This window comes from Pteronotus mesoamericanus, unplaced genomic scaffold (assembly GCF_021234165.1).
Source record: "Pteronotus mesoamericanus isolate MK-2021 breed Mesoamerican mustached bat unplaced genomic scaffold, CSHL_Meso_final contig_20, whole genome shotgun sequence".
NCBI classification, from domain to species: domain Eukaryota; kingdom Metazoa; phylum Chordata; class Mammalia; order Chiroptera; family Mormoopidae; genus Pteronotus; species Pteronotus mesoamericanus.
Window position 1 is genome coordinate 55,273,283 of NW_026555085.1, and position 14,948 is coordinate 55,288,230.

At 35.3% G+C, this 14,948-nt stretch overlaps 1 protein-coding gene across 4 annotated transcripts in view; it reads right to left on the reverse strand.

Annotated features, from left to right (window-relative positions):
* FBXL4 (F-box and leucine rich repeat protein 4) overlaps positions 1–14,948 on the reverse strand; it is a 66,449-nt gene that overhangs the window by 23,497 nt on the left and 28,004 nt on the right. For all 4 annotated transcript variants that reach the window (XM_054569741.1, XM_054569738.1, XM_054569739.1 and 1 more), the window contains 2 exons: positions 11,689–11,933; positions 3,534–3,747 (listed from right to left, as the gene is read on the reverse strand). In XM_054569741.1, coding sequence (XP_054425716.1) covers positions 3,534–3,747; positions 11,689–11,933 — 459 coding nt within the window. The remainder of the gene's footprint in view (positions 1–3,533; positions 3,748–11,688; positions 11,934–14,948) is intronic.

The following is a 14,948-nucleotide window of genomic DNA, read 5'->3' on the forward strand; positions in this document are numbered from 1 at the left end:
TTGACAAGGTTATACATGAGGCTACGTGGTCAATGCAGCAGCCATGTTGGTAGAATCTATCAGGTAGAGAGAAGGCCAGTCCCCTGGGCCCACTTCCTATTTCACCACTGGCTCATAAAGAAGCCACATTAGCATGCCAGGTCCTACCTACCAGCATATGAGGCAATTCTGACCCTACTACTACAGGTTCACTCACATTGGGTCATCAGACCTGCAACATGCCTCAGCGTTCCTAACCACTTAAAGAATACACCACCTAGACATCAACAATACATTATTTTACAGACCAATAAAAACATGGGCTAACATTATCTTTACACTGGCATTCACAGACTATATAGTCTTCTCATTTTACAAACAGTTTAGGAACTTGAGAGACAATGTGACTTAACCTGGATTATTAAGCCTGTTACTGGTAGGGCCGTAACTATAATCAAAGTCTTCTTTCCATCATACCAGGTCACCAGTTAAACTCTAGCTAAACATTTTCCCCAAACCCAGGAAGGCTGCATTAAACAGAAGCTCTCATACTCACATACTTTCAGGCTTCCATAGATTAGAAAAAAAGCTATGTCTAGAAAAAGGTACCTACTCTGATTCACCAATTTAAAAAAAGCTATACACCCAAGTGGTTTTATAGGTAAATGTTATCTAACAGATAATTTCCATTTCTTCAAGTTATTTCAGATCAGAGAAAAAGATGGGCATTTCCCAAATCCCTTTGCTATGCTGTCACAATCCTAGCCCTGTGCCTAGTAAGACAGCATGAAAAGGAAAATTTTGGTTCAATCTCACTTAAAGAAGCAGACGCAAAAGTTATTTAAAGAATATTTTCTATTAACCAGACACTGTTGTAGACAAATCATGTAATCCTCACAACAACTCTCTGAGATGCATACTATTCTTATTTCCTTTACATACTTTATAAAATGGAAAGCTAGAGCATGGTGGGTGAGGAAACTTCTGCAAGGTACACAATTAGTAAACGATAAAACTAGAATCTAAACCCAAGGAGTTTAACTTTAAAGTGTTAGGAAATTAACCTAGCTACGTATTAAATTAAAAACATGTACAGATTACTCCAGGAAAGCAAAGACTATTCAGCATAAGCCATTATGTTAATAAATAAAAGAAAACAGATGAGTGTTAATAGAGGCTTTAAAAACTTAAAATATATATTTTTTGATAAAATATTCTTAAACAAGAATGATAAAGACTGCTTATCATAAAACACCATCAAACAACAAATAAAATTAGTAAGCTACATGAGGAATTGCCTGTTTTGTTGACTACTAAAGTCCCAGGGCCTAGTAGTGCCGGGCACAAAATATGTACTAAATGTTTTTTTGTATAAATATAAAAAACATAAATCATTGAAGACATCCCATTATATTAGAAATGAAATAAGACTGGTATGCCCCCGGCTAGTGTGACTCAGCTGGTTGGTGCAGTGTCCCACAAACCAAAATGTTAACCAGTTCAATTCCTGACCAGGGCACATGTGGGGTTATGGGTTCGGTCCCCAGGCAGGGTGCATTATGAGGCAACCAATCATTGTTCCTGTCTTACACAGATGTTTCTCTCCCTCTTTTTCTCCCTCCCTTCCCTTCTCTCTAAAATAAAAAGGGAAAGAGGGAGGGAGGGAGGAGAAATTAGACTGGTATACCTGTTGTGACTCTATTATTCCACGTTATTTATTAAGTTCTATCTAGTGTAGTAATGCTTTAAATATTGGAAAAGAAAGAAAAAGTATTATTTCTGGATAATAACTCTATCATTAAAATCCAAAAGACTAAGTAAAAACTTATTATAACAATTATGAGCATGTAGTAAGGTTAGCAGATATAAAATAAATATACAAAAACCTAATTTTCCTTTATACTAACAATAACTAAAATTAAATAGAAAATAATATCTGAGACTGTAAGATGGAAGAAATAAATTTAACCAGAAAGATATAAAACTTAAGTGAAGAAAACTATAACATATTCTTGGACATAAAGCAAGAAGCTACATGAACAGATGACAAGCCTTATTAAAGAGCAAAATGAATTATAATGAATGTACTTTCTAATAAAATCCTTGATGAAAGATACATCTGGAAGAATAATATACAAGGATTTATGGAAAAAAAAAACATTAAAAAAGACTAGAGAAGTGACTTGCCTTACCACATGGCAAAACATACTACAAAACTGTCATGATGATATTATCACTACTACTACTGTTATTAAAAGCTAATACATCTTGAGAGTTTACTATGTTCTAGGCATCCTTCAAGCACTTTACATGTAATTTAATTCCTACAATGACAATATGAGATCTGTGTTTTTATTATTTTAGAGATGAAGAAACTGAAATACTGAGAGGTTGAATACCTCGATCAAGGTAAGTATTTACTGAATGGGTAACCTTTACCAAGTCTATTCTAGATGCCGGAAACACGGCAATGAAAAAGACAGATTAAGGCTCTTACATTCACGAAATTTATCTCCCAGTGAAAGCAGATAGATAATAGCAAGAAAAACAGCAATTTCAGAGTCATAAAGATGCTGAGAAAAAAGAAAAAACTGGGTGACATGAAAACTAGAAGCAGGGGGTCACCTTTTACCAATGTCTAAGAATCCATCTCTGAAAATTAAGTTGAACATCAAGCTAAGAAGGAGGCAACCGTGTAATAGAGCTGGAAGAATACTACAGATAGGCAGAAGAGAAAAAGCCATGAGCTGAGGCCAAATCAGAATGTTCAAGGCACAGAAAGAAGGCCAGCGTGACTGGAGTGGAGGAAGCAAGGACGGGACAATGAATGGGTGTTTACTACAGGGGCCCAGCACATACTCTGACCTGGCAACACCAGCTACAGGACTCCATCCCACAGCAATAATGGCATGCCAATGTAAAATTTTGTGGTAGTTTGTAAAAGAAAAACGACCGGAGAAACCCAAATGTTGATCATTTGGGGAATGGTTGAATAGAGCATTGAATAACATACACTAGCCAGTTAATGAAAACAGTCAGGTGGTATATGTAATGACCTGGAAAGATGTCATAGAGATATTACATGGAAACAGCCCATAGATCAATATATGAGACATAATTCCGTTTTTCTTTACCGAGACTTGTAAAACAGTATCAGAAATTTTAACGCCTAAATCTGGTCCTGGAAAAATTCCACTTTGCTTCTTCCTGCTCCAAGCAAATGGCCTCCTGCATGCCATGCTCCTACTCTTTTCTCTAATTCATTCCCTATCAGCATTTCAGCTCACTTCAGCCCACTGCTTGTTTATTTACCTGGAAACACGAAGAGCATTACACAAATTTTAAGAGCACAGAGAACATCTTCCTATAACTAAAACAACAACAAAAAAAGACTCTAAATAGTCTTGAAATGACTGAATCAGTTCTAATGAATTTTGAATAGCCAGGTGCACCATAAACTTAATCTATATAAAAACCAGAAATCACATTATTATGAGCAACTAAATATTCAGTTGGCTATTACATTAGCAAATATGTAAATGAGTTATTCTTACCTCTACTTTTGTTCGATAGAGAGTAAGTCGTTTAAGGCCACATAATTTAGCAATGTGGTTGAAAGCTTGAGGTGGCAGTTTATCACAGGATGAGAGATTTAACTCCTGTAGGTTTGGACACATCTCTGAAATAATCTCCAAGCAAGTTTCATTTAGGAAGTGGCTGCACGATAATTCAAGGCGGACTAATTCGGATCCACAAACCTTCAGAAACCTGTAAAAATAATGATCAACATCTAGGTTTTTCCTGTGAATTTTGTAAAACTACAAGTATTTTTTTTTTGCAAGTATTTTGGAATTGTATCAGCTCTGGCCAGACACCTTCTGAAGAATGGATTTCTATTAAGGAAAATGTAAAACTTGCTTCACTTAAATACTCATTTACTACATACTAAAATAGGCATGGTTAAACTAAAAGAAATCAACCTAAGAAGAAAAAATGAACTCACATCACAAAAAAAGTCAACTAAATGGAAATTAAGAAAGCAGAGCATGTGTTTCTCCTATGTACACAAAATTCTCATCTACATTAGTAGAGCCAAAAAACAAAATGCAACGAAACTCAAAACTCTGGGAAGACATTACCTCCTAAATAGTACCCATTTAATACTGGATAATTTGCTTTCACATGGTACGCAAAGTGACAGCTTTAATTAAATGACCTCAAAGCAAATCAAACTAGCTTCCTCTCAACTCAGTATATTTCTGGGTTGGCTTAACTGTACTGTTGTGATATGTTCCTTGTAACTTACTATTTAGCAGTTGGACTAATGTTGAAATTACTACAAAATATTCCATTGCAGCCTCACATAAAATACAGAGAAATAATTCAGTGTGGAGGACATAAAATTCCTTCTCATAATAAAAATAACAATATTTATCTTAGCTACCTTAAAGATGGGGAAAGACATTTCTGTCCAAAATCATCATCTGAAAATAATCTAAAAGTAAACACGATCTAGGAGTATCTGAATTCACGGAACTATCAACTAAGCAAACTGAACCTTAAACAAGTGCACCAGCCACCCCTGTGCAGGTCTTTTGACATTCTCTTGCTCATCTGAGGGTCACAGCAGTAACGTGCTTTCAGTTCATGGCAAGTCTTTCTCCTAAAAAAATTTAATTAGCTTACAAATACACACACAAAATAAAATTAACAAATCACTTGAGTAAATAATGGAAGTAACACTGGACTTCTAAGTCCAAAGTTGGAATTTTTGCTCTGTTCCGCCACTTCCTAGCATATGACCTCGGGAAAGGCAGCCAAGTCTCAGCATTTCCTTGGCTGTATAAGGCCGACCAGGATCACGTAACAGTGCTCAACACACTACCTCATGGTTTTGAACATCAAACAATATGTGAAAGCAGTTTCAAAAGATCAAAGCACCCCACAAACACTGAAATAAAAGTTAAATCTTCGCCAACTCACACTCAAACAATAAAAAAGAGTTGCTACAAATTTATTTTAAATATTGCAAATAAATCTGTAGCCTACACATCTTAACACTTGAACACACATTTATTCTTAATCCATTGCAAAATGTGTCTACTCTCCCTAAATTCAGCCTTTCTTTTTAACAGGCAAGTTCAATGGCCTTTCTTTTCAGTCTTTGTACTACTTGACTTCCTGTGGCATTTCAAACAGCTGCCCACACTTCCTTAAAATTCTCTGACACCTCTCAAGCTACTCTCTCTCTTGGATTTCTTCCTACTGCCTGACTACTGTTACCTCTGCTGGTTGTATAAACTAAGTTGCAGTTTGCATCAAGCACATTCATTCATTCAACAAATACTTACTGAACTCCTACTATGACCTAGCATTACTCTAGGCACTGAGGAGTTAGGAGTGGATGAAACAAAGCCTCTGCTCTCATTGAGCTTACTTATGTTTGGGTAGGAGAGGTAGACTATAAACAAATAAATGAGTAAATACTATATTAAAGAGTGAAAAGTGCCAAGGACGAAATAAAAGCAGGGAAGGGCGATAGGAAATATTGCCCAGGGTACAAAGGATAGTCAGAGAAGCCTCAATGAGAAGGTGAGTTGAGACGCAAAGGAAGTGAGGGGGTGAGTGACGCAGGTATCCAGCAAAGAGAGGGGCAAGCACAGAGACTCAGGGACAGGTAACACTTCCGAGTAAGAAATGTAAGGAGGCTGATGCAGGAGGCACAAAGTAAAGGGGAGATGAAGAACAGATCAGAGGTAAAGGGTAGTTCATACAGTGTGTCCTATAAACACTTTGGCTTTTATCTTGAGGGAGATGGGATTCTCAATCATAGGAGGGATGTGAGCAAAGGAGTGACATGACCTGCTTGCATTTTAACATGATAACTCTGGTTTCTGTGGGGATAAAAAACTGAAGGAAATGGGTAAAACAGAGGGACCTTCAGGACACCACTACAATATTCAGGGAAGAAGGATGGGGCACTGGATGCAAGTGGTGGCACTGAATGTGGCTTTCAGTATTGAGATTACAGATCTACTCCAAACATAGACAATGTATGAGGTCTGCCCAGAAGGTATCCAGCCATGTACTATGAAAAAGAGGCATTTATTGAAGAAGAAACAAGATACAAGAAACAGTGTACACAGGACAATGACACCTCAGTCCCCTTCAAAGTAGGCACCTTTGGACCTGATGCAGTTCTCCCAGTCACCATCAGCTGCCCCATCGTATTTTCTTGAATCTCATTAATGGTCTGAAATCTCTTCCGTTTCAAAGGTGATTTTAGTTTTGGGAAAAGCCACAAGTTGCAGGGTGCCAAATCTAGGCGGTAGTGGGGCTGAGTCACCTGGGTGATCTCATGTTTTGCCAAAAAGTCTGCAAGAGACTAGATGAATGAGTGGGCACACTGTCGTGATAAAGCTCTCAACACCAGTTGCCTATAGCTGCGACCTTCTGAATCATCTGAATAGTTTCCGCGGAGGAATGTTCAGGTTTAACGCAAAATGTGATGCAGATCTGTTGCTCTATTCACTCAGTCATTTTGAATGCGATGACCACACAGCACACATGCTGACACAATGATGTCTACCACCCACACTGACTAGTACAGTGAAGTTGTTATTGTTCACACATGTGCATTCCAGTCCACTCTCCTTGGCCCCAGGATACATCTATGTCCCGCAAACTATTCTAATTATATTAATAATGGCCGGACTCTTTCCAGACAAACCTCATATACTAAATTAGGCTATATCTTCTAAATACTGAATTGAATTCTGAGTCATCTATTTCTCAACAACTATTATTCTTCTCTTAATGATAATTTCCTTACTGACTAATTTGTTTATATTGAGTTTTATAAGCTGCCTAAATCATTTGGCATTTGAAACAGATTCTTGGTGTACCCAGGACTTAGCACAGTATCAGACACGCAGAAAACATTTGATGAGAGCTTGGCGAATGAATCTTCCAATTATGAAAATTCACTTGAAGAATTTAGCCTTGGCTGAGGTGGCTCAGTGGATTGAGTGCCAGCTTGTGAACCAAAGGGTCACTGGTCTCACTCAGTCTCACTCAGGGCACATGTCTGGGCTGCAGGCCAGATCCACAGTTAGGGGTACATGAGAGGCAACCACACATTGATGGTTCTCTCCCTCTCCTTCTCCCTCTCTTACCCTCTCTCTAAAAATAAATAAAATCTTTTAAAAAAAATTTAAAAAAAGTATTTAAGTTCCCTCTATTCTGGAACAAAGTTCAACAGACTCGGGATATTATTCCCTTAATAGAGTCAAACTATTCCCAAGGAATATGACAAAATTAACATTTTTACCATACTTTGAATATACACAGTAGTTATAGCTGGTTCATTATTTATAAGCTAGCAATCTAGAAATAACTAGACATAAAATTTCCGGGAACTAAAGATACCTCATTTTGACTGATACTTCTGAAATGAACTGTAGATCATGGAAGTTAAGTGAGTATATTAACTCTCTTAAAATTAAAATGTTTAAGCATCTTATCTCTTAAAGGTCTTCATTATTTGACAAAGCACTTTGTTCTACCATTCTTTTTCATATTGGACTTGGGATACTTTAACATTACTTTTCTCCTCACTCTCATTACTGAACTTTTCCCCTCTAAAGGGTTTACAGAGTGACATCAAGCCAATCACCAACAAGCCAACCGTTAACAGACTAGAAAGCTTCCCAAAGGGATTTAAAGAATGACAGAATTTGAAAGCACAATAAAGATAACAATCATGTCTATACTGCCTCTGAGCAGATTATTTAGTCAATATCCCTATATTCTCTCTTCTTAAACTTACAGGATCTACATTACCTTCTTTTTCATAACATGTCTATTCTAAGAATGCAGAAGTAGCAGCAGACCCAATTAGCTGAATACAACTCTTGTTTCCTTCCTTAATGCTGCTCATGTCACTTTTATTTTAATGCATAATTACATAGTGCTTTTGTCTTGATCATGTATTTATTCATGGCAATTGTGTTACTGGTATTCCTTATTTCCTACAGCCTATTCATTCCATGTTATGAATTCTCATAATTTCTTGATATTGAAGGTATTATGAGAAGACCTAAGTTCAGACAAACAATCCCAAACTAGGTCTCCTGCTATGAGAAAAGGAGTCTCTAGAGAGAGAAATAAATTGCTTATCCTTATGAGGTGAATTAATTTGTCCAGAGTAATATAAGTATATAAGAAGTAATTTACTAAATGGTAACTTGCACCCTAAAATAATTAACATCACATGAATGAATGATTTAATCTGAGTTTACTCATCACAAAATAAAAGACACTAATCCTCACAATCTGCCTGACACATAAAGGTAAGGAATTAGATATAAATAAATATCCATCACTCTAATTCCTAATCTTACATTTTGTTAGCTAAACCTGAATTTTATAAAACAGTATATTTAAGATAATTTTTAACCCCAAATAACTTGGAACATTATTTATTAAATCTGGTCCAAAATAAAGCCATTAAAAACAAAACTTCCTGCTTAACTCTGTATGGTGCTATCCAGCAATTGTAAAAGGAAGTCTAAATTGTCTCTAATCTCTAGGTATTGACAATCTGAAAGAGACAACTATATGAAGTACAGGCAAGCAAATGAATAAACTAACTTATGAATAGGTAATAAGCTCTTTATCCCATAAAACTATAACTCTGTGTCAAAATATCTAATATAAAGTTCTTAAATCTAGAAAGCATCCAAGAATGTTTTCAGAAGGCAATAAGTGGAGGGTTTAGGGGTAAAAAATCTCTACATAACTAATGTGGAGATCAAGGTAATTAGTTTGGGTAACTATCTAAAGAAAATAGTGGTGGAAAAATAAACCTAAGGCTCTCGAACATCGGAATGATATGATTAAGGAATAGCTAAGACTTTAGGGAACTGTATTATAAAAGAAAAGTAGAAATATAATAGATGTAATTTTAATGAGTAATAATATACCTGAGCAGTATTTGAAGTTGCAAATCACAAATCTGCAGACAGGATTTTAATAACTGATTAAAATTTTAAAATACTTGTTATTCCAATTTAACCGATTTTCTTACTATTTTGGATAATAAAAAGTCCTAAAAAATTCTTTAAAATCCACTTAAACAGTTCCAACTTGTGAGAATAAGGTTTTTAGGCAACAAAAACAAACTGTATCAAACTTTTCCCAAAGACCTGCTCAAAAAGTAGCTCATCGTCACTGGTCTCTAGTTTAAAAGTATACTTTTTTTCTTTATTATAAATAAGTCTTCTTCACAGTAATGAGCACAAATAGACCATACTTATTCATAGATTATTCATTAATAATCAAGCCATGAATATTTATTGTTTATTCTGGGAAAGCTGCCTACCAGCCATAATGACTGTCAATTCAGCAGGCATGTCAGGGGGCCAACAGCAATCAGGAGGCAAAACTCCAGTGTCTCCCACCCCAAAAAAGATTCTTTCCCTGTTATTTAAACTTTTGCTTTTCTTAATGGGAACAATGGCTATGCTGAAAAGGATGCTATGAAGATTTATGGTTTTACTGGCTGAAAACTACAGTAAAATATGAAAAACTTAAATTTATGTATGTGTACTTCTGTGATTATTCAAACAGTCCCACAGCAACTAACATGGCTGAATGAAAATGAAAGAGGAATTGCTAGTAAGAAAGTAGATTGGAGCTTTAACCTTGCAAAAGATCTTTATTCATTATGAGTCTAGAATTTAAAAAATAGCATTGCTAAGTTTTCTTCTTTCACCTTACATTTCTGTTCATGCACCAGAATGAGTTACAGAGTTTTAAAATATTGATTTAATATTACCTTTACATTTTACTCATTATATCATTATTATAGGTAATATATTGCCAAAGAAGCTGGACTTCAGCCATTCATTATCAATGTTTCCTTTGCTGTCTATATTCATTAATTGCCACCCTGTTATTTTTAAAAATGTAGAAAGGATATATTTTTATGTTTATCTTTATCTTTTCTGCAGCCTGATGGCAGAAACTACGTTATACATCTCTTTACATGGTCTCAACAACACTTATTAAAATGTCTTTACACATAAAGGGTTGAAAACAAACAATAAATTCCTAATAGTGTGAAAGAGCTATGAGGGTAACTAAAATACCAGAAAGGTTGTTATAATGTCAGATAATACTTACTGACACCAACTGTTCTATTTGCTCTCGGTTTGTCAGTTTATAATCCAAAGTGTATGCTCTAAATACCCATAGTCGTCATTAGCTTCAGTTCTCCCTGATCCCATTAGCAGGGAAGATTTGCGAATGAAGTGCATGTTTGGGGAAGTAGAAAGAACTAAATCCTGCTCCACTAGATAGTAGTCATATGTCCAGCAATTTTAAAAAATTCACCAAAATCACACTGCTAAAAGGAATGCCTTATTTTTTTCTACTATATATATCCTCTCTTAAGCAAATTTACATGATGAAAAGGAATTTTGTGTACAGAGCATAGTATAAAATCTTTAGACCCTCTGACTGACAATACTGCAAAGTTTTATGGAAGAACTCCTCTCCTCCCCCCGCCCCCCAATTTCCATTTCTAGCAGAAAAGAAAGACAGTCAGTGCATGCATGGCTTCAACATGTGCTATAAGCAAGTGCCTGCTTATGTGTATATATTTTACTTTATTGCATAAACTGTCAATATTAGCATTTTGAACACATTTTTCCTGTTTCAAACACTTATTTCATCTGAATCTAGTGCTATCAAATATTTGTTTTGTTTTCTGTAATTGCATGTTTATTTTTTGTAATGTAAGTTGAGGGAAAACAAGGCTCAATATACAAATTTCTAATTCATAAACCACCATTCAAGAATGTAGCCACTAGGGATGTGTGTACGGAGAGCTGGAGTTCATTTTAACTTCTAAAAACAGGATAGAAGATTATTCATTAATCAAAAATAATAGGTAATTTTCCCAAAGTTTCTACTCTTTCATTATTTAACTTAATGAAATGATGGGGGTAGATTTTAACATACATTGAAAATAACCATCATCAAGGTTAAGAGAAAAACATCTGTTTGTAGCCTAAGAAAAATTACTATGGCATTACTAAATGAATATGCACTGGTGCAAGCTTTCCCATGTTTAACAGGTGACATTTAATAGTAAGGAAACTAAATGCTTAAATAGAAAGGAGCAGAAACACCTGGGCAGGTCTGCAAGTGTGGTCGCCTGTTTAGCATGCAATTGCATTTTCAACGTAATTAGTTTAAATATGCTTCTAAATTTGGGTGATGTATTGCATACGTAATTAAGATTTAATTAAAAATGCTCTATAATAAATTGTTTTCCATTTCTGGCAAATCACATTAGAGAGGTAGATTTTGATTTGAAAATAGTTTTTTAAATGTGTTAATCATCTGTGCTGAAAATATGAGAAATAAAAAAAGGAGCTCTGTTGAAAGTTACTTGGGATTTTAAAAATATGAGGTAAAGGGCATATAGTTTCCCTTCATATTATCATGAAGTTTAACTCAAGAGGATAGTGAAACTCATTCACTTTTATAAGCCGAAGCATTCTGAACAGGACGATGCACAAAATATATTTCTTCTTTATTTCTGTAAAGTACATGGTATATGATTTAAAACTTCATTTTGGACACTACTACAAAATAAGTACAGCCTGCTGGTGAAATAACCTCAACAAGCTTGGTACTAACCTGCTAAATCCTGCAACGGAGATGAAGCCCCTATTGCCAGTCCAAGATAAATTAAGCCACTGGACGAGAGTGCAGCGAGTCTGCAGAAACTCCAGTGAAGTGTCATTTAGTTTTGCCCAGTAAGGCTGCAGATTGAGATGGATGTACTGGAGAGGATCATAGCAATGCTGGTTCAGCAGTTTGCAAGTCTGTGCTAATCTACACAGGTCTGGTAGCGTAAGATGATTCAGAATCAGTTGAATGAGCTACATAAAACAGAGAAACCAAGATCATCAAGATTGAAAAACAGAACAGTATCATATATTTTATAACACTTTTTTCACATACTAAGAAAAAGAAAATCAACATTCCACCAAATTATCCAAAGCAGAAGACACCATACCTCCTTAAGGCTCTATTACATTTCAAAATTGCTCAAAACACACTCAGCTCACTCTAATTTTTTATAGGGCCGATATATTTTAGTAATCTATTGAATAATACAATTTTTCACAGATTCAATATTTACTACCCATCAAACACTGATGATAGAAAAGAGTTCCCACTTTTCAAGTTTGCAGAGTCCAGTGGGGCTTGATGAGTACAATGCTATGTTTTAATAGCCTTGAGAGAGAGCAGCACAGACTGCCACCAGAACCTAACACAAGACGTGGGCCTAACATTAGCAGGGTGAAAGGACTTGTAACAGGAAGGCTCAGCTTTAAAGGGTGGAAAGCAAACTAGGAGAAAGGAAAGAGAGGTTACAAAAAGCCTCACAGAGCAGCTGGGATTTATTCTGAAAGCAATGAGGAGCCTTCAAGGGATTTAAACGGCAGAGTGACATGGTCAGATTTGTGTTTTAGAAGGATTATTGCAGGGGGTCCTCCTGGGGACAGGGAGGCAGGTAGGGAAAGCAGCCAGGGTGCTACTGCAGAATTCTGCAGAATACTGCAGAGTAGAGAGAAAAGAGGAGCCAGACTCAGGAAGCTGGCAGCAATGACAGAGTGGCAGACAGATACAAACAAAACAAAACAAAACAAAAAAAAACCCAGAGAGAGAGATATCAAAAAGATTTTTATCTCTAATTAAAAAGTTTCCTTGAGCTAGCCCAAAATTTTGTTTTTCTCTTAAGGATGAACAGTTGGGGGCTTCTAAACTAATATTCAAAGAACTACTGCTAAATAGCCTATTCTGAACCAAGCAACATTAAGGGGGAAAAAAAAGATAAAATATTTGCTAAATGGTAAAAATCGTTAGATGAGAGAGAAGATTGAGGGTTTTCTTTGCTTTTCTTTTTGTTTTTACTTAATGAAGCATATTTATCCAGCTACACTTTCTTTTTGCCAAATATGCCCATTAACATAAATGTTCTTTTTCAATTTATTAAATTCAGATCAGAATTTCACTTTTAGGCCAAAATATTATAAAATAATGATAACATGATATTTAAAATCAGTTTAAAGAGTATATACAAAACCTTAGCATTGCTGACAAATTAAATTTATTGAGTATGGTAAAGCTTAGGGTATTTTTGCTACTTATTTTTGACATTTCAACAGGGCTTTTAAAAAATAAGATTAAGGGTGTGTGCGTATGTGTAATAAAAACAGGGAAATATAAGAAAAGTAAAAATTAGTCTGAAATCTCATCGTTCAGATAACATATAAACTATTGATATGTAAAATATTACACAAAACAAAAAAAGAAAATTCAGGTAAAACATAGAAAACCCAAACACTGTGAAAGGTAGAAAATAAAGTTTCTAACAATCCCTTTCCCCATTGGTGTTAACAGTGTTCCTGATCTCTTCCAGATAAATACGTAAGAAATTCTATCCTTGGATTTACACTAGAAGAATGATACTATATATACTGTTCTGGACCTCACTTTTCTCATTTAATGATAGATCCTGTAGATATTTTTATAACTGCACATGCGAATCCAACCCATTCCATTTTCTATTATGTGATATACTAATTTAACTCATTTCTTATTAATATATTCCTGTTTTTTTCCTCACTGCAAATATTACTTCAATTTCATTGTGTATATGTATATCTTGGCAAATTCTACAAATATACCTTAGGGTAAATTTCATGCATGTTAAAGTTTGATGTAAGCACAAAACTGTCCTTCAGAATGTTTGCATCAATTTACCACAAATAGTGTATAAAAGTAATCACTCACATATCCTAGACAGCAGTGGCATCAATTCTTTAATTTTTATCACTCTGAAAAGCCGAAAAAGGAAAAAAAAAAAAAAAAAAAAAAAAAAACAGTTCGGCACTGCTTGTTGTTGTATTGTTTTACATTCCAGCTCCTTTTTTAAAAAACTACAGAAATCTAACCCTTGGACAATGTTTCTTTCTTGCTTGCTGGTTTGTTTCTAGACCCTCTTCTGTTCTATTTATTTATTTCTCTATTATCTTTCCCATATCAATAGCTCTCTGGGTCTAATAAGTGTATAGGTACCATAGTTATTTTATGCTAAGTGAAATAAGCCAGTCAGAGAAAGACAAATACCATATGATTTCACTCATGTGTGGAATCTAATGAACAAACAGAACTAAACAAGCAAAATAGAGACAGACTCATAGTTGGAGAGCAGGATGACAGCTGGCACGGAGGGTAGGAGGCGGAGGGGTTGAGCAAAAAGGAAAAAGGACTCATGGACATGGACAACAGTGTGGTGATTGCTGGGGAGAGGGGGGTATAAGGGAACTAACTGGTAATGGAAAAAATGCAATAAAGATTAAATTTTAAAAAATTAATAAATATCCAAGAATTCGAAAATAATTCTATTACCAAATAAATAATAAAAACATATCACTTGAGGTATTTAAATGTGTTTTTTCCCCTTGAAATAATTTGTATTAGCTTTAAATAATTTGGGTAACTTTTTTTTTAACAAAGTTTCTCTTTTTACTCACTGTGAGATCATTCAGTGTTTTGCAAACTTAACTCTTTGCATGTGCTATTCTGCTTTCATCCTGGCTAGTAAACGTCCTCCAGAACTGATACTGATTCTACCTCCTGGTTTCTTCTACATGACTTTGTTGTATTGATTAAACCCCTTGCATGTTTTGGGAACTTTCCCTCTCTACTGGCTCCTTCCCTTCAGCATATAAACATGCTTAAATCTCTCCCAACCTGCATCACAAACGGAAACTTTCCCACTTGGCTGCATCTTCCACACCACTCGTCTTTTCTCCCTTTGAAATGTTAAGTTAGAAGAGATGTACCTGTAATAACTTCATACGCTCCCTCATTTTGACATGCCC